Consider the following 18,838-nt stretch of genomic DNA (forward strand, 5'->3'; position numbering starts at 1 on the left):
CTAGCATATTATGCTCTAGCCTGTAATGGCAGATGAGCAATTCCAAGCTGTTCATGCTGACATTTTACCTAAGAATGTGATATTTCTTAGAGCAGCTCAGTAAGAAGTTAGATGAATTCTAAAAATAAGAAGGTTAATTAGAACTATGGTAAATGCTGGTTAATAAGTTATGTAATTTTACATTCTAGATCCTGTCAAAGAATATGGGTGTTCCCCCTGGCCTGAAGTTGAAAACTTAATTAAAAAGTGTTTGAAGGAAAACCCTCAGGAACGACCAACATCTTGCCAGGTATTACTTAGGTTATTTGCTTTTTTATGATAGATGGCAGTACAAAGTTGTGATTTCTGAAAAGGAATCAGACATTAAGTTAATGAGAAGCACAGGTTTCTTTCTGTTGTTCTTTTCTGGAATGGAAACTGCCATGAAATATTGCCTGCTCTCACCTTCCAGAATAAACTGTTCCATTGAAATCTACCAACCACATGTTCTAGCTTGCTATTTTCCCCTGTGTTGCTGTGTAGCAATTGGAGTGAAACACAATTCAGATTACTTTTTGGTCTTTACTGGAGCTATGCAAAAAGCCTTTGCTAAGTAGTATCCAGTGCAGTTACACTCTGTTCTGTGGCAGAACAAATGACCAGGGCTGCTGAGATACTGTGTCCAAATCTAAAAAATGCTGTTATCTGTTGCTTGTTATTTATTGCTTTTCAAGCCATTGTTGTCACCATGGGCATGCTGTGGCTTTCTTTATAGGTTTATGAGATCCTGAATTCTGCAGAGCTTATCTGTTTGATGAGATATGTCTCCATACCTAGCACATCTACAGCAGAGTGCATGGTGGCTGCCAATCAAAGCTGCAAGAAGGCAGGAGTCTGGATAGGCAATGGGAACACAGAAAAGGCACAACTTTCATTTGTTAACCTAAACACAGATGGACATACTTGTGAGGTATGTGGGAAAGTTGACATTTATTTTATTTTTTCTGGCAGACAGATATATTTCAGAAAAATTAATTGCATTTTTACAGCAGGATATTACTTCTGGAAAGCTAAGCTTTGAGGAAACAAAGATTGCTCATAAGTGAGTCATCTTTGTATCCATGAAATGAAGTAGAAAAGCAGTTGCTTTTTATTCTCTTCCTGCTATCCAGCCTGAACTTTCTCATAATACTGTCTTTCTACTACTGGATTGCTTTCTTCTACTGAGATGGAAACTATTTCTAGCATGGAGACTACAGAAAGGAGTTAACAATTGGGCAGATCTTCATATCTCTACCTCCTTTTTACAATCCAGGTTGTCTCTTAACAACTTCTCACTTTCCACAAAGGCCATCTCCTTGTGCCACTTTGGTGATGCCCTCCAGTTCTTTTCATTTGATTTTGTACATCTCAGTCCTATCCCATCAGCAAAGAGGAAAGTTTTTACCCAGGACTGATGTGCTGTGATGAACATGTGTGCCAGAACTGAGCATGATTCATCATCAAAGTTCTTTCAGTTCTATTTCCATCTGCCATCTGTTGACCATGATACATCTGAAGTGGTAGCTTTGATATAACTTATAAGGGTTGTTTTTCTAAAAATAAAATGAGAAAAAGAAATATTAGGTCAGTATTTTCATTGTCAGCAATTAGTATTGCAAAAGTTCCATTTTTTCAATTCTCTGATGGCTTCAAGATCTTGATTAGAATAAAAAGAGTATCTTTTTTTGTCAGCATTCAGCTGAGAGATTTTTCTGTGTACTGTTTGGGGAGTCCTTCCCAGCACTTGTAAGATAGGTGGCCCAGTTGATGATGTATTCTGCTAATAGGGAATTAGATTTCCTAAAGGGGAATTTAGGCCATGGGTCTGTCCAGAGTCCAAGAAGATTGTGCTATATTTTTATCATCAGTAATTTCTAGCATTTGCCATTACTGAAATAATGACCAAGTTGTTTTTATTCTTCTTTTCTGACTCAGGATATTGCAGACAGTAAAATTATAAGTTTGGCCTTAGTGACTCTTCCTACTGAGAAAGAAAACTGGATTGTAGCAGGAACCCAGTCTGGTTCTCTGTGGGCAGTTAACACAGAAGATGAAACAAGAAGGCATCGTCTGCAGAAAATGTCAGATTCTGTCACTTGTTTATACTGTAATTCTCTTTCAAAGCAAAGGTATAAATGAATTATAAATGTTTTGGGTTACATTTTGAAAATTCTGCTAAACTGAGGTGTTCAGAAAATGACATCCGTACACATTGCACTTTTGTTCTGACAACTGCTTATTTTACCTGTGTTTCCACTTAATTTTGCACCCAGTGCAACTCAGGACTACATTCATGATCATAGGGGTTGTGTTTGCTTTTAGTGTTTAATTGAATACTTGAAATTCTAGAGACTTCTCATTTTAATTTTTCTTACCTGATTAAGGCACTTCTAGAATTAATTATTTTATTTTATTTCAGCAAACAGAAGAATTTCTTCCTGGTAGGCACAGCTGATGGCAAACTGGCAGTTTTTGAAGACAGAGCAGTAAAGGTAGACAACTTTGCTGTCTGTTCTACAGAGTGTTATCAGTAATATCTAAAGCAGCTACCAAGAGTAGCTTTATTTCATGTCATTTATTTTTAATTGCTTCTCTAAAACTAAAATTAACTTTCTATTGCAGTCTGAGAGGAACTGCACACTTTACAATAACTGCTATAAACAAAAGAGTTAAGAGGTGGAAAATTCCTTTGAAAGGCCTGGCAAACTGTCTAGAGACTGACATTACTGGTTGTTGTTAAGAATATTCTAACAGTTTTGACCTCCTTTATTTATTGCTGTAATAGCTCCTTTTCCCTCTCATTTAGTAAATTTTTGTATAACTGCTATGTTCAAAAATAAAATATGGTTTAGGTTTTCTGTAGATCAGAGTTCTGCTCACAGAACAGATGAAGAAATGCTGGGGGCTGTTTATATCATCTGGCACCTGAAGGTTTAGTTCCTGACCATATGCATTTAGAGCAGTTATGGAGTTGCAGTGCATTTCAGAATTAGAATATGGTCCAGTGTAGGATGTCTTCAAAGACACAGATGTGTCTTCCCAGCCAGTCTTTGAATTGGGCCAGGGGTTGCAGAAAGTGTCAGTCCCTGCTCTGGCCTGTTTCTGCTCTCAGGCTGTCTCCTATGGGACATCCATGATGGGAATATGGTGCTTTTCTGGAAATGTTCTGGGCCATCAGAAAATCTGGATGAGTAAATTTCATTAGCAGGCTGTGTGGCCTTGTTTTAACAGCATTCTGAGTGTCTGCATCCTCCTTGCTTCTAATGCAGAATATATTTTTTCTTGCAGTGTAAGGGTGCTACACCTTTGAAGATACTGACTATAGGAAATGTTAGCACACCCCTGATGTGCTTAAATGAATCCTCATGCTTCTCTGAAAAAAATGTAATCTGGGGAGGCTGTGGAACAAAAATCATTGCCTTAACCAGTGACTTCTCTGTTCAAAAGCTCATTGAAACAAAGACAAGTCAACTGTAAGTTTTTGATTTTTATAAGTGATGTTATTTGGCTCATTTGTTTTCATCAAAGGTTTCTGACAGTACTTTGATGTAATCTTTTGTTCTAGAGCTCATTCTTTGAGTTTGCTTGTTTTTCTTCTTTTCTTTCCATAATGCAGATGGAGTACCAGAAAGTAATGTTGAAAGTATTTGTTACTGCTTTTAAGCAAGTAAATACATTTTACTCCATAAAGTATTGATGAAGTCAATATCTATACAACTGATCAGTTCTCTTCTCCATTTGGTCTAGTCCAGGCCCTGTTTACTTTACTTAGAATTACACATACATATTTATCATAGTATTTGTCCTTCCATGTTTGTCAGTATGATATGTGTGCATATCCTTGCCCTATATATATTTAATCATGTCTGATTGCTGAATTCTCACTATTTAGAAATTATTGACTGAGGATTTGGGAGTGTTTGAGGTAATTCTCACATGGACAAATCCTACTCTGAAATTAAGGGGAGTTTTTCCTGAGCAGGGAAAAACAGTGTTTGATGAGAAAGATTTATTAATTGACTTTGAGCATTAATGTGCCACCAAGGATGTCAGCAGCCTAACTCTGTTACTATGAGAATTTATGTTGAACTGTAGGAAGATTAAAGCAAAGCCTTTCAGTTGTATCTTAGCCTAATTTGATTTTAAGGCTGAATGATTCTGCAAGAGTCAGAGAGAAACTAATCCCACTTGAAGTAGTGAAGTTTTTCTACTAGGTATTTTCTATGTATCTGACTGGAGTTCTTCTCTCTTCTAGGTTCTGTCATAATGCTTACAGTGATGCAAACATTATTTCAATAGCAATAGACAAATCCATCTACTTGGCCAAGAAAAACAGCCATTTTGTGGAAATCTGGGACAAGAAGACTGAAAAACTTTCTGAATTAATTGACTGTGCACATTTTCTTAAGTAAGTGGTTTATTTCAGATTTTTGGCCTGGTCGATAGGAAGGGGAATATCAGATTGCCTTCTCTAGCTTGGTACCCTAACCTGCCAGAAGTCAGGCATTTATCCAGTTTGTTGGATTTCCTATCCTGTCTTTTGGCCCAGAACCTCAGAATATTCCATGCAGAATCCCACTTTTTAAAGACCCTTACTGTATTTCCCCAATTTCTCTATGATGTCAAGAAGGCTCGTTCAGCTCAAGAAAGAAGAAAGTCTTTCGCTGTCCTTCAGGTCCTAAGGCTAATCCAGTTACTTCCTGCATCCCCTGAACAAGAATGTTTTTACAGTGCACAAATGCAGTAAGAAATCAGATTTTTATTAACTGTGACAACTTTTTCATTTGCATTTAAATTGTTCCTCTGCCTTAGCATGCCGTATCCATTTATTTTTATGGTGAGGTTAGGAGCAGGTGTAGGTGTGCTTTGCTGTGCCATTAACCTCCTGCAGACAGGGGGAGAACTGAGAAGTATTCCTGCCTTCTATTTAAAGGTTTTCTGAAGCAGACCAGATGGCTCTTTGGAGTCCAGTAGTTTTCATTCCAGTTTGTTTGCATGAGAATTTTGTGTTTGGCTTGGTGAATGATTGCTTAAAAGTCTGGTATCAGAGTGTCATTTTAGTAGGTGCAGAATAGGTGCCACCAAATTCCAATGCAAATTCTTTCCATACTTATAGGAACAAAGTAGAAAAATTAAATAAGGAATCAAAACACAAACTGGCTTATTCTGGAAGAGTGAAGACCATTTGCCTGCAGAAGAATACTGCACTGTGGATAGGGACAGGAGGAGGACATATCTTGCTGCTTGATTTGTCAACACGTCGTCCTGTACGAGTTATAGACAAGTTCTGTGATTCTGTTCGAGTCATGATAACAGCTCAGCTGGGTAAGTAAAACCTTCAAGTGGTGAGTATTTGGAATCACTGCTAAGTTTAGGCTTGCTCTGTACTGCTTGTTGTGGTGTTCCAGGAGCAGATTAGCATTATCCAGGATTTGTTCATTCATTCTACTCCACGGCTGTCCTCTTCCATCAGTGTCAGACTCTGGGGTGTAAACTGAACACCAGTAGGCTGAATACCTGTGCCCACATAAATCAGCAGCTCTTCCCTGGCTTATCACTGGTCTGCAGGTGAACTCCCCACCTTACCTGCATCCCTGTGCTGTGCTTCAGCAGAGCTCTCACCATCCTCTGTCTCGTGTCACTTTGTCTTCTCTTACATGTGTCTGCCTTTGTTCTTTCTCCATCTCAAGTGTTACACTTACAGCTTCTCTCTCTGTAGACTATATTGGATTTAAATCATTTTTCTTTGGTTATTGGCTTATTTTCATTGCTTATTGGCTAGTTTTCTTCTCCCAGCCTCATTCAGGAATAGTTCTTTTAGATTTGGGTCACGGGCAGATCACAGCAGAGCTGGTAAAGTGCTACACACCTGGACTTGGGGTGTGGACTTGTACAGATGTGCTGCTGCTGTCATCAGGGACAGTTGTTTTGAGCTGCTGTAGGCAGACAGGAGTTGTGAGGTTTCAGTGGTGACCACCAACAGCCACAGGAATGCAGCTGAGGAAGGGAGGAAGGGACACTCCTTGGCTGTTGAAACTTCCTTCACCTGTGCACTGTCCTGCACCTTTCCCAAAAGTAATGAAAGCCGTACAAACTCAAGTTTGTGGTACTGCTGTGATGAATACAGTCAAAATACACGTAGTTCAAAAAGTACTTTGTGGCACAATATGTGGATTCCCATCACTTTCCACTGTCTTTTGGAAAAAACTCTGGAGTTTCCCTGTCAGTGTTACTTAAAGTGTGTTTGCTGTCCAAAAAAAACCAAACAAGCTAACACTGAAGCTGTTGTGAATTCAGCAGCACGCTGTAATTCTGCTAGCAGATATCACAGTTGCAGGCTGTGGATGTTTTCTCCTTACCATCAGGAACTTATTCTGTGAGCTGTTTCTTCCTTTCTGGCACCAGAAGAATCCATAGACTACAGTCAGGTCATAGTGCTGGCAACGTTGTATAAGTCAAATGTACCTCACCTTCCTCTGACTTTCCTTTGCCTGGAACAGCAAGTGTTACAGTCTGGTCAGAGCCTAGCTGGTAATGGTGCCAGCTATAGCAGGCATTATCATTCCATCTAGTCCTGATGGCTACAATGTTAGTATCTTAAAGGGACATTTTATTTTCAGCATTTTGTAAAGAATAGTTGCCATGAAAACATAATAATTTTTGCCTTGCTGCTGTCATTGATTGGCAAAATACATTATATAGAATAGTGTGATTTTAAAAGCCTTGAGGCTCAGTCACATCAACATTTCTAATCAGAATTTTATTTATAGAAAAATTAATATTGAGGAGTTTAGCTGCATTTGCACAAATCTCAAGAACAGCAAATAAGATTGATATATGCAGTTTGATGTGTAGTTTTTTCTTTTGATCATTTTTTTGCAGCAATTATTTATAAGGGCTAGGGTTTTTTTCCTAAATTCAAGGACTTGGTTTCTACTGGAATCCCTGAAAATGGCACTGAGGCTGCTGAGCAGTTTTTCAATAGTACCACATTGCTTATATGAAATAAGAGAAGATAGAGGGAAATATTTTTTATAATATTTGTGTGAAATAGTTTCATTTAAGGTTAAAACATGTAATGTCAAGCAGAGGTAAATATTTCAGGAAAAAGAGATTGCCAGACTTTGAGACATTAATTTTATCTAGATGAATATGGAAATACAATGTCGATTTCCAACTCTGTCACCTAACACATTTGTGTTCAATAGGCATGAGACTTACCATAGAGGATAATTTAGATGTAAATCTAGTTTATTTTGCAAGTGCAAATTTAGATTTCTATTTAGTAAGACAGGACCTAGGTCTAAATAAGAAACATTATACTTAAGTTCCAATCACTTTTGTAAGGAATATGGATAGGACTGGCTATAGAAAAAATTAAATTTATGAAAAATCTGAGCACGGAGCATGAGTATGGTTCCCACCATCCCTCATCAACTATAACCAGATTTACATCACTCTCAGAGGAGAATATAGTGCTGACCTCGGGCAGGAAAAACCTCTCTCTACCTTGCAGAGGTCCCAGCCCAGGCATGTTAAAAAACTTCCCAACTGCAGCTTTCACAGCCAAGCCATATTCCAGTCTATTTATGCCCCAGGAACTGCTCCCCTGCTCATGTTTGCCCTGGGAGCGTCTGGCTCTGTGCTTGAAGCTGCAGTGGGGTGGCTGCACGGGGGGGCTGCTCCTTCCCTGGCCTGCTCCTCTCCAGGCACCCAGGCTGGGCCCTGGATTCCTCTGCTGGCTGAAAGACAAGGGCTCTCCTCCCTCATGTGCTGCCAGTAGGAACAGGGAGCTGCTGTGGCAGGAGAACACGTGACAGCTTCTGTCTATCTTTGCAAGACATTTATAGACGTGTCTTGTTGGAAATAAGCAGGAAGTTGATATTGAAACACTGGCACATTCTGTTTATCCTTTTGTGATCCAACCACTCCTGTCTTACAGGGGTTTTTTGTGTTATTCAGTAGGCACCTTCTTATGATCTATCCCCTATTTCCACTTCCTATCCATATACCATCATAAGTTTAAAACTTTTAGTTCATAATTTTTACTCAGTTTTTTGTCATATTTGGTTGGTTTGGTTTTTTTCATAACTGAACTGGTATGTTTTTCTGTGCACTGGGACTTCACTTGCAGCCTGTCCTTTTGCTGTGACATCTGTTTCCTGTGACTGTACCACCTCTGCCTGTGCTGTATAATAGGGTGCTTTGTTCTTGGGCTTGTTCAGCAGGCTGGTTGGCTGATCCTGTGCTTATGCCTTGGAACCCTGATAAACCCTGACATTAAATGGAGATGGGAACTGTATTGTCTTTGTGTCTGGGTTTTCATGGTTAATGATTTTGAATAAAGGGTCTGATTGATTGAACTCTGCTTTCTGTCCTCTTATGCTCTTATGCCTTGATGCCATTTACTCTTTCTGTCCTTATATTACAAAATTCACATTGAAATTAAGATTTGACATTTTATTTCTTTGAAAAAGGGAGTCTCAAGAATGTGGTCCTTGTTTTGGGATATTGCTATAAAAATGACACCGAAGACAACAAATATCACAAAGGTATCTGAATTGTGTTTTACTAACTTGTATTATTAGTGGAGGAGACACTATTGTGCTTGACTACTCACTGAGAGTGAAGAGTTGATCATCATTTGACAAAATTTTATTGAAACACTACTATTAAATAGTTTTTGTTTTCTTTTGCTTATCTGGGCTCATACAAACTGAAAGTAACTTCCAAAAATGTATCTGAGGAAGCCACTATTTGAAGAATATAATACAATTTGTTGCAAAACTGTATTTGGAGAGTAAATGTCATTGTCAAATTGGAGAATGTATCAAATGGATTTCCAGAGGTGTTTGTGCTAGGTCAGGAATCCCCAGTGTTTTCATGAGTGATATGAATGAAAGAATAATGAATGTACTTGTTAGTTTTGCAGACAACTCACAGCTAAGACAAGCTCCCCAGAGGGCAGGATTAGAACTCAAAGTGACCCTGACAAATAGAACTAATGGTCTGGAAGGAAATAGGATACAATTCTGTAAGGACAAATGCAAGACCTTTTATTTAATTAGGAATTATCTGCTGCACCAGCATGAGGAAATGATCAGCTTAAACAGCAGTGCTGCAGAAAATGGGTCAGAATTGATCAGAGGCTGGTCATGAATCAGCTCTGTCACATGGGTGCAGATGAGGCAAACACCACTCTCACACCATGAAAGTGGTGTCTATAAGACATGAGCTAATTCTTACACGCTGCTGAGTGCTAATATGGCCTCTGCTGGAGGAGCCTAACCATTTATTGCTGAATGATCTGGACTATCAGGAATAGTCCAGAGGAGACAAATGCAACCTGTGAGAAAATGTCGCAGGGAGTTAAATTGGCTAATATAAATAAAGCTTAGAGAGGACATGAATATAGGCTTCAAATATGTAAATGAAGAGCAAGAGAATAAAGACTTCTACATATTCCCTGTGGGTAGGATAAGCACTAACAGGTTTCTGTTACAGCAAGGGAGATTTCGGTCAGACATCAGTAAAAGCTTCCTGACAATTAGCAAAGTGCTGGAAGATAGAAGATCTGCATCTTTAGATTTTTCTAAGAACAGTTAAAATTGATGCTCTGATCAATGTCCTTCTTCATCTTTATCTCATCCCAGTTTCACTGACCCCTAAAAATGTGGCAATGACAGTAAAAAGTTAAGGAGGGCAAGTGTAGATGAGCTGACTGAAATGAGTCAAGCTTTAGAGCACTGGGTTTACATTGTGGTATTCCCCAATTCCTGTAACCATAAGAACATTTATTGGCTTGTTAGCATTTTTATTTTATTTAAGAGTGACATTAGTTACAGAGAAGAATCAGAGACTCCAGAAGCCTTGGGGCCTTAGTTTGTAAGCCTCAGCTCATGTAAGTGTTCTCAGTTGTCGCTATTCCACTAAAAACAGTGTGAATTCTTCATGAACAAAGAGTTGTTTGCATGAATGCAGACTGAAGAAGTGACCTTTTTCCAGTATATTCATTAGCTTATGAAATCAGTTTTTATTTTACAGTAATTGGGGTTTGAGTCTCAAAGGCATTTAGGGTATATCTGCTTGGAAAGACAGAGATGAAATTTTAGCAGCACCTCAGTATTGGCATTAGCTGTAGCTCAGGTCAGTTCCTTAAGGCCCACGGGCACCAGAAATGTTTTTTTCAAGTACTTTTAAATGGGATACTCTTAATTTAGGAACTAGAATGCAAATCACTGTGCAAGTACAAACAACTTGTAACACAGAACTGCATCACTTCACACACAAAGTGTCATGGAATTTGTCTTCTGGGTCCTAAAGATAAATTTACCCAATGCTTCATTGGGTGAATTTATGAGTAATTGAGAACAAGCAGATAAGCAAAATAATTTCTATTTGTGCAATAACTCATCTCTGTTGCAGTTTTCAAATTTTCTTTTTTTTTCTCCAGAGTTACAATCCTGTGTGTCAGTGTGGGACATTAACCTGCCCCATGAAGTGCAAAACCTGAAAAAACACATAGAAATGAGACAGGAATTAGCAGAAAAAATGAAGAGCTTTCCTTTGGACTGAAAAGTCACCCTGCAAGTGCCCTTTTTTTTCTAGTCTTCTATCCTAACATACTGTGCAATATTTACAGCTTCTTCCTGTTGTTTTTTACCTAAAGCAGGAAGAAAATTACCATGAGAGTATTCATAGGATGACAAGAAGAAAGAAGTTACTTTTAATATTTGAAAGGACAGAAAACTGTTGGGAATTTCTGATTCTAAAATGCTATCATGGATCTGTTGTTTACCTGTGAAGTTCTGCTCTCTGCAACTATGGCTCAACTTAAGTATGACATTGTTCATCCACTTTTTGATCCCAGTTAAACTGGGAATAAGCCAGGAGACTATAAATGGCTCTAATTTGCTTAATTATCTCTATGAGTTGACACTTTAATAAGAAGCAAAATTTAAGCCTCTGTGTGTTTACTGCAGTTTGCATGTATGAATTTGCTCCTATGATTCATGGTTTAGTAATGTCAGAGCTTGTGATCCTATGAAAAACCATCAGCTTTTATCTAACAGCAGCGTTTAAAGGAATATGTAATTACTACATTACTCTTTAGAAACAACAGGCAGAATTGTCTGTGGTTCTTCCATGAATAATTGACTTTTTTTTTTTTTCATTATGACCAGAAAAACCCTATTGTGCTCCTCTAATAGAATAGCTCTGGAGGAAGCACACGGTGAGGCTTTGGCAGGTGGGTGTCCTCGTGCAGCGCTGCAGTCGGCCTGCTCCGGGGAGATGCAGTCACACCACTGGGCTGGGAGCACTGCCAGGCACAAAGCTCCCTTGTGCAGCTCTGGGAAGAGAGAAGAGCAAGCACGGGGTCAATGCTCTGATCGAAATGCTGCTATGACTTGTTCTTAGTCCAACTCGCCTGTTTGCTTACCTCAGTCTAAAAACAGGGAAACTTTTGCTTTGGTTTTCCTAACATGCAAAGTTTCCACTTATTCATTCTTGTTGGAATTTATGTTGTTTTGGGGGATAATCAGGGGAACCTTGAGGAGTGTAAGAACTGGCTGCCTCTTCCAAATTTGTTTCCACACATCATCATTCAAGAGTCACTTTTTGCTGCTTTCTGGCTGTAAGTCCAAGCTGCTGCTTACAGCCCACACTGACCTGCTCTAAGGAAGTGCCTTATTTCTGTCCTCCTAAAGACAGACACTGTTTTCTTTTTTGATACCAGAAGAATCCACAGGGTGCTCCCAAAAACCTCAGGGAGTGGAGCATCCAGAGCCATTCCTGAGTCTACGGAGCTGAACAAGGTTGAGCAACCAAAAAGTTCTCAGTTTTTTGTTTGTTTTTGTTTTGTTTTTTGGTTTGTTTTTTTTTTTTTTTTTTTTTTTTTGGTGGTTTTTTGGGGATTTTTTTTGTTTGTGGGTTTTTTGGTTTTTTTTTAATTACATACTGGGACAACAGCATTACTTGTGTCCAACTCTAGCATTGTTCTATTTTCTGCCAGTTGTGGAATGCATACTCAGGATTCTTATCAGATATGCATCCCTGTTTCTATGAATTCTTGTAATCTGTGTACTGAGAAAACTTTGCTATTTATATGGGATTTTATAACTCAGAAAATATATATTATGTTAGAATGAACACGGTTGGTTTTTTTAAAAGAAAAGAATATATGCATTGTGATTAAGTTTATTTGTAAGTCATTTTGAAATGCAAGCCTAAACATTTCTATTAAAACTGTGCTTTGTTAATAATGTCAGTCTACTTTCTCATGATTGAATTTTTAAGGAGGGGCTTTTCTGTGCAGCTTTTGTGGCATTTATTTCCTTCAGGATGATGCAAAATCCTGCCTCTGTAGGTATTATTGACAGAGCTTCATTCCTGCTGCACACTGCTCTGTTGCAGTGCATGTCTTGAGCCCTTTCCCCTTCTCCAGAGATGGGAGGTGACCTGTAAGGAGAATTGGCCCTGTAGTCATTCCTGACCTCTCCAAGGCTCTGGATAACATTGATCCATAGATGAATTGGGTCATGCATTCAGTATTACAGGGAGGGCAGAGAACAAGAGAAACAGCAGCCAGAAGAGAATCAGGAGCTCATTGCAAACCTGACTCAACCGGCCACTGCTGATTTATCTGGGGCTGGAGAGAAAAATTCTGTCATGGTGGTAACCCACTGGGACTGTGAGCACAGTGATCCCACTGCATCCTCACCAAATACTAAAAATAGTACTGCAAGAAAATATTTAGAGAACATCTTGTGTTGGTGCTCCTTGTTAGAAGTGCTCAGGGCCTGGCATCCCCTCCCCAGCTGGCACCTGCCACCAAGGGCAGGAACAGCACCATTGAAACCTGCACTATAAGGAAACCTGTTCCCAGGAACATCTCTACTGACAAAGTATAAGGGAAGAGGGAAAAAAAATATCCATAACTTTGTGTTCACTCTGATTTCAGTGGAACTGTTCGAGAACAGTGCAAGCTGATCACATAAGAGGACAAGTTCTGTCAGATACAGTTGCTTGCATGCTTAGGATAACATCCAGCATGTGAAAACAGATAACCCTTGCTTCAGAAAAGAGCCTGTTTGCTCATGGGAAACAAGCATGTGGTGTGGTGTGACTGAACACCTGAGCTGGGACAGGTGAGTAACCCCATGTCCCTCACTACCCTAAAGGGTACTGGGGTTTAAACCTAAAGGCAAGGAGACTAAACATGCACAGTGAGCTGAATGCTTGATTGGATACTCTTGAGGGTTTTTAAAAGTATCCTTCCCCTCCTCTGCTACTGACTTTATTTAAAGTAATTCTTTTTTATTGGTTGCTTGCTCTGATAAATTACATATGCAGATTCACCTGGTCATTAATTTTAACCTCATTTCTTTTACAAGCAGTTCCTGTCAACTCCACTGTAAACAAGCTGCACAGCCTGATTTAATGCACTTTTGGTATTATGTTCTGGCATTCCTCTGAACTCTCACATGCCTCTAGTGTCCCATATTATTACTCTATTACTTCTTCATCCATCACTTGGGGCAAAACTGGGACACATAAGGGGGGAGAGAGAATGAGGCCTCTCAGGTGTGGTTTAACCCCCAAATGTGGGCATTTGCAAGGCAAAAAATCCATTTTACAATGAACACTTCAGATACCAGAGACATGAGAAAGTAGGCAGGGAAAACAATGAGTGTCAGTGAATGAGGAAAAGACAGTGACAGTCATATTTTTCTTTCTTTCAAGTAGAAAAGCATATGAACAATTTTTCTCACTTATTTTCTGGCTTTTGTCATTAATTAAAAAAAAAAAATCTGGAAAGAGCTGCCCTTACCTGCCTTAAGAGAACCAAATTTCCTGATCAAAACTAGCAAGTATTCTGTTATTTCTGTCTCAATTAGTTCTTCATCCATATTATGAACTCATCCCAGGACTGTACTGACCTGCACACTCTCTTACATAAAGCCTTCTTCATGGCCTTTGAACAGGTAAAACTCACTGGCTACCACCATACTATTTGGTAACTGTTCCTTTTTTTTTTTTTTGTTAATTAGGCACGTGTCTTTGCAACAATTAGTTTATAAATACAGAGTTGCATAATCACATGAACATGGAGAATCATACTTATTGCATATCTGTATTTTAAAATTCATTATTTTAAGAGAAAGAAACCACAACATGTATTAGTTAGTGTTGTATTAGCAAAGGGAAACCTCATTTACCAAAAATTTAGAAGTGAACCCAGGTTCTAACAGACAGTTTCAGGAATGTTCTTTGCTGCACCTGTGAGTTGTGTAGGCACTGTGAGGACAGCTGTGCCTTGAGCTTTAGGCACCTCAGCAAGACTCCTCAATACTTACACTGGTCCTTGTTTGATTAAGCAGCAGAATTACAAGAATTACCAAATGGTGATACAACTTTTTCCCCTGCAGTGACCTCGTTGCTGACTGGTACCTACCTTTTTACATCAGGTTGTTTGGACTGAGCAGTAAACTGGAATAATTTTTTAAGGTTAATCAAATTTATGATACACCAATAGATCTATTCAAAAAACAGTGATTTTTTTTAACTATACCAATATGATTCTAGTAAAAACATGATGAAAGTCAAAAAGCAAGCAAAGGTCTTTTCTTTTTTCCCTTTCTACTGTGTTGCTTTGCCTTTCTGCTGCCAGAGGTTTAAGTGCTGCTGTCAGTCCCTACAAAGGCCGTCACTAATTAGTGAGGAGAGACTTAACAATCAGTGCGCTGTCTTTGGCGTACGTGATTATTTACTTCACTTTGCCACAGCCCATTAATGTTACTGACCCGAAAAGTTAAAGCAGACAGAAGAAAGGAAAGAAATTGAAATCTCCTAGGGCCATTTTAGTGTTTTGCCTTTTCTAATCTATTTTTTCCCGTGCCGTGTCCTGGCCCTGGCTCCTGACGGCACAGCTGTGCCCGGGAGAGGGGCAGTCTCTGCTGAGGGGGCACCGCTGGCACCCAGCCGAGAAGCAGGGTGAAACTGAAACCATTCTGCAGGAAAGCGGGACGGGAGAGAAAGCAAAGGGGGAAAGAGAGATATATAGAGAAATAGATAACCAGCAGAAGCTGGCAGCGTCAGTGCTCAGCAGCCGAGCCGGCAGCGCTGCTGGGCCCGGCTTTGGTGCTGCCCAGTGCCGCCCCACGGATCCCCCTCAGGGTCGTCCCCAGCAGCGAGGTCGGGCAGAAAACGCGTCCAAACGCTGCCCGGCGCTCAAGGATGCCTGGCAGGAGCAAGGAGGCTGGAATCCCCTCCAGGGCCATAGGGCTGCATCCCACCGGGAGCTTCCAGCTCCTCCTGTGCCAACACCTCCCGTGCCGGAGCAGCCCGGCCTGCCCCGGCCGCGGCTCCCTCTCTGGGGCACCCCGGGCCGCGCTGGCCCTGCGCCACCTGAGCTCTGCAGAGCTGTTTAACCGGGCTGCAAAGGGGACACAGCCCTTCACGGCAAGCTCCCTTTCTAAGCGAAGGATGAGCCACAAGCAGCCACAGCAGGGAGGGAGAGGCCCCGCTCAGCCCCACACAGTGCCCGGGGAGCGGCGCCTCAGCTCACGGCGTCACACGGCTGCAGCATCGCCGCCTCCTCCTCTGCTCGGGGTCCGGGCAGAGCCCAGCCCGCACAGCGCCATCGGCCCTGAGGACACAGCGAGCTGCAACAGGCCATGGACAGTGACCCATGGAGTGGTGACGGAAACAGCTGGCACTTTTCACTATAAATACACCAGCGTAAGGTCGGAGAGTCTCATTTCTGCTTTTTCTTGCCACAACATTTCTGCAGTTGCCTTGAACACATCTGTTTTCTGTGGAGTTACAAGAAACATCCACCCCCGCCATCATCTGCTGGGCTCTTGGGCTCTGCAATTTGGACTTAAAATCAACTGAACCAAGGCTGAAGCCCAGAAATGACAACTTCATACCAGTATCCTCAGAGATCACAAGAAATAAATATTTTATAAAAGCTGCAGGATGCTCTCAAAGCTGTGAGCCCTTGGATGAGCAGTAGCAGAAGCTGCAGTTTGCCACGCAGAGGGTGAGTTCAGGTGCTGCTGGTGGAGGACTGAAAGCCAGTCCATTCCCCTTCAGGTGATGTTGGCCATGTAAAAGGTATTTTCTCTCTCCACAAGCCTCCAGGAGTGCTACAGTGACCACTCCTTTGCATTAGTCAAGCACCATCAGGTTCAAGTGAAACTCAGAGGATGCTATTAAAGCACATATGCATAAGTAAAGGTTTAATGAGCTTCCTATTATGCCAATGAAATTCGAAATTTGCAAAGTGAATTTCTAAACTTAACGAAGTTGCCCACTAAAGCCCGCACTACTGGCTGAAGCACAGCAACAGCAGCACCTGATGCATGCAGAGCCAAAGGTGGGGGCACCCTGCCCTGCTCAGTTTAAACGCCACTGTTGTTCACAGTCACGTTTAATAACCAACCACCAGCCAGGAAATTAAGCTTTGGTAAACAGTAATTTTCAAATGTTAGCCATGAGTCAAAACTCAGCTCCCCCTGCTTTTTTTTCTTTTCCAAAATAGCAGCAGCTGCAGTGCTGAGCACTCTACAAATAGACAATCTTGTGGCGAAATACACTCTCACCTTGTAATTACAGGAAAATTTTCAAGGGTAAAACCCAACCCCAAAACCTTTCAGTTCCATTTTTATGGCTTTTACAGCTAAACCCAGCAAGAGACACAAACACCTGGGCTCTGCAGGGACTCAGAAGCAGCTGCTGCAGAGCAACTGGTTCTGCTGAAAGAGTCTGAAATCTGCTTTGCTGGCCAGCCTGGCCAGCAGCTGTTTGCCATGGCCTCCTGTCCCCAGAGCACACCAGGGTCCTCCTGACCCCAAACCAGCCTGGCTTTGTGTTTCATTCTTTCACAAATAAAACTGGTCCTGCAACTCTGAATATTTTTATGTATATACACAAAGCAAAACAAAAAAACCCAAAAAAACAACAAAAAAACCCCCAAAAACAAACAAAACCCAACCAACCAACCAACAAACAAAAAACCCCAAACAAACAAACAAAAAAAACCCAAACCACAATGAGATTTTTCTTGAATTTTGGTAAGTGGAAGCCCCACAGAGACACATCTTTCCAGAGCATGCCTTCAGCTCTCACCCAGGGGAGGCTGCACTACCCAGCCTTAAAGGTTCATGTTTTGATTAATTCATGTACCAGCTCTCACAAAACTCCTCTGGAAGGCAGGGAAAGGTGACACTGCCTTTCTCCTGGGCCAGCAGCAACCAGAAATGCTTCGGAAATGATGCTAAGCTATGGCTGAAAACATGAAGTATTTCACATGCTTTTATCTAAATCAGCTCAAATGCATGCCAGTGCTCTAGCAAGCACTGTGTGGAAGGCAGATTGTGGACAGACCTGCACCATCAAACCCTTGCCAGTGCACAAAAGGCAATAGGCAAAGTCCCTTAAGGCTCCTTGAAGCATTAATTGCTAAACATTAACTTTATATTGCAAGCATGGACATTTTCTCTAACCAGCAGGTCCACTGCCAAGGCCAAATATCAGATACAATTTGCATTCACTGAGCATTGGCAGAAAAAAAAAGTTTTTACAAGAAGTATCTTTGCACCAATCTGAGTAAGGAAGGTGCAAATAAACCCCAGCTTCAGGGATGCCTTTTAAAAACAGAGGTCTTAGCAAGTATCCCCAAACAAGCTGTTCTCCTTTCCCATCTTCCCAGAAGAAAGCTGCAGCACTTGGCTGCCTCTGAAGAAATAGGGAGCCATGAGTTTTAGTATCATCAGTGCCACCAGAGATGTGACAAGGTGATCACATCCTCCTGCTTCAGGGTCACTGCATCATTACACAACACATCCTTAGCAACAGATCCTCTCACAGAGAACTCAACAGCAAAAGGACAAGGCAACAGCTGCCTCCCTGACCTTGGTTTTGTCTGTTCAGTTAATCACAGCTGCATTTATACACCAAATATAATCTGCCTGTGACCCTTCCTAAGCAACTACACCTTCTACTTAGGACTTGGTTTGTCAAATCAGTCCCTGAAAAGCTTAAAAAATCCTGCAGAGGGCAGGAAGGTCCTTGCTCAGTTCCATGGAGAACTGATTCCAGCAGCACATGTCCCTGTACTGCCATGGAGCACCCCAAACAAACCACCCCTTTCTGGGTGGCTGCAGAGAAAGGCTGAGCCTCACACCTGCAGTACAGGTCCTCACCACAGAGCTTTTGAGAAGAGGTGAATTTTCTTTCAAATTACTTACCTGTTTCTAGGATGAGAATTTCAGGGGAAAGCAGCTTGGGTTTGGTTCTTTAATAAATGCCTGCTACATCTCTTAACCTAATCCCTTTCCAGCTACAGACAGACATTCATTTCCTCCCCATCTCTCTACTAGCAAGAGTTTCACAACATCTGCTAGAAAAGTCAGGGAAAAGAATGGAAAGAACCTGATGTAGAGAAATTTCCATTCCTATACCCATTTCACTGTGTTCTTGTGGTGTGTCCTGCAGTAGGAACCAATGCACAAAACAGAGGTGGGTAAGAAAGACAGCAGCCATAAAGCACATTGGCATCCATGCCAGCCTTACTCCCACAGCCTCCCCATCCCACTGCCCACCCACACCCAGCACAGCCCCTCACACACAACTCAAGAGCACAGCCCATTCACCTAGAAGCACTATTATTATTGTAAGTTACATTAATTTACCCCTTCTCTCAGCTCACAATCGATTTTCCCTGATGTTCTCTCTCACAGCTGCAGGTTTTGCTCACAGCCTGTCTCTGCCCTGCCAGTTTGCTTTGCTGCCTTGTCCACAGAGCAGGTAC

General features: G+C 41.1%; 1 protein-coding gene across 1 annotated transcript in view; it reads left to right on the forward strand.

The window, feature by feature from the left end:
* Positions 1 to 12,284, forward strand: part of LRRK2 (leucine rich repeat kinase 2) — a 64,149-nt gene extending 51,865 nt beyond the window's left edge. Inside the window, exons 43-51 of the mRNA XM_071423890.1 lie at positions 189 to 289; positions 755 to 949; positions 1,957 to 2,150; positions 2,441 to 2,513; positions 3,310 to 3,494; positions 4,277 to 4,429; positions 5,138 to 5,346; positions 8,499 to 8,573; positions 10,475 to 12,284. Of these exons, the coding sequence (XP_071279991.1) occupies positions 189 to 289; positions 755 to 949; positions 1,957 to 2,150; positions 2,441 to 2,513; positions 3,310 to 3,494; positions 4,277 to 4,429; positions 5,138 to 5,346; positions 8,499 to 8,573; positions 10,475 to 10,596 (1,307 nt within the window). The 3' untranslated portion in view covers positions 10,597 to 12,284. The remainder of the gene's footprint in view (positions 1 to 188; positions 290 to 754; positions 950 to 1,956; positions 2,151 to 2,440; positions 2,514 to 3,309; positions 3,495 to 4,276; positions 4,430 to 5,137; positions 5,347 to 8,498; positions 8,574 to 10,474) is intronic.
* The last annotated feature ends 6,554 nt before the right edge of the window (positions 12,285 to 18,838 follow it).

The sequence above is a fragment of the Agelaius tricolor genome, unplaced genomic scaffold (assembly GCF_023055355.1).
Source record: "Agelaius tricolor isolate 1412-34295 unplaced genomic scaffold, bAgeTri1.0.p SCAF_3, whole genome shotgun sequence".
NCBI classification, from domain to species: Eukaryota; Metazoa; Chordata; class Aves; order Passeriformes; family Icteridae; genus Agelaius; species Agelaius tricolor.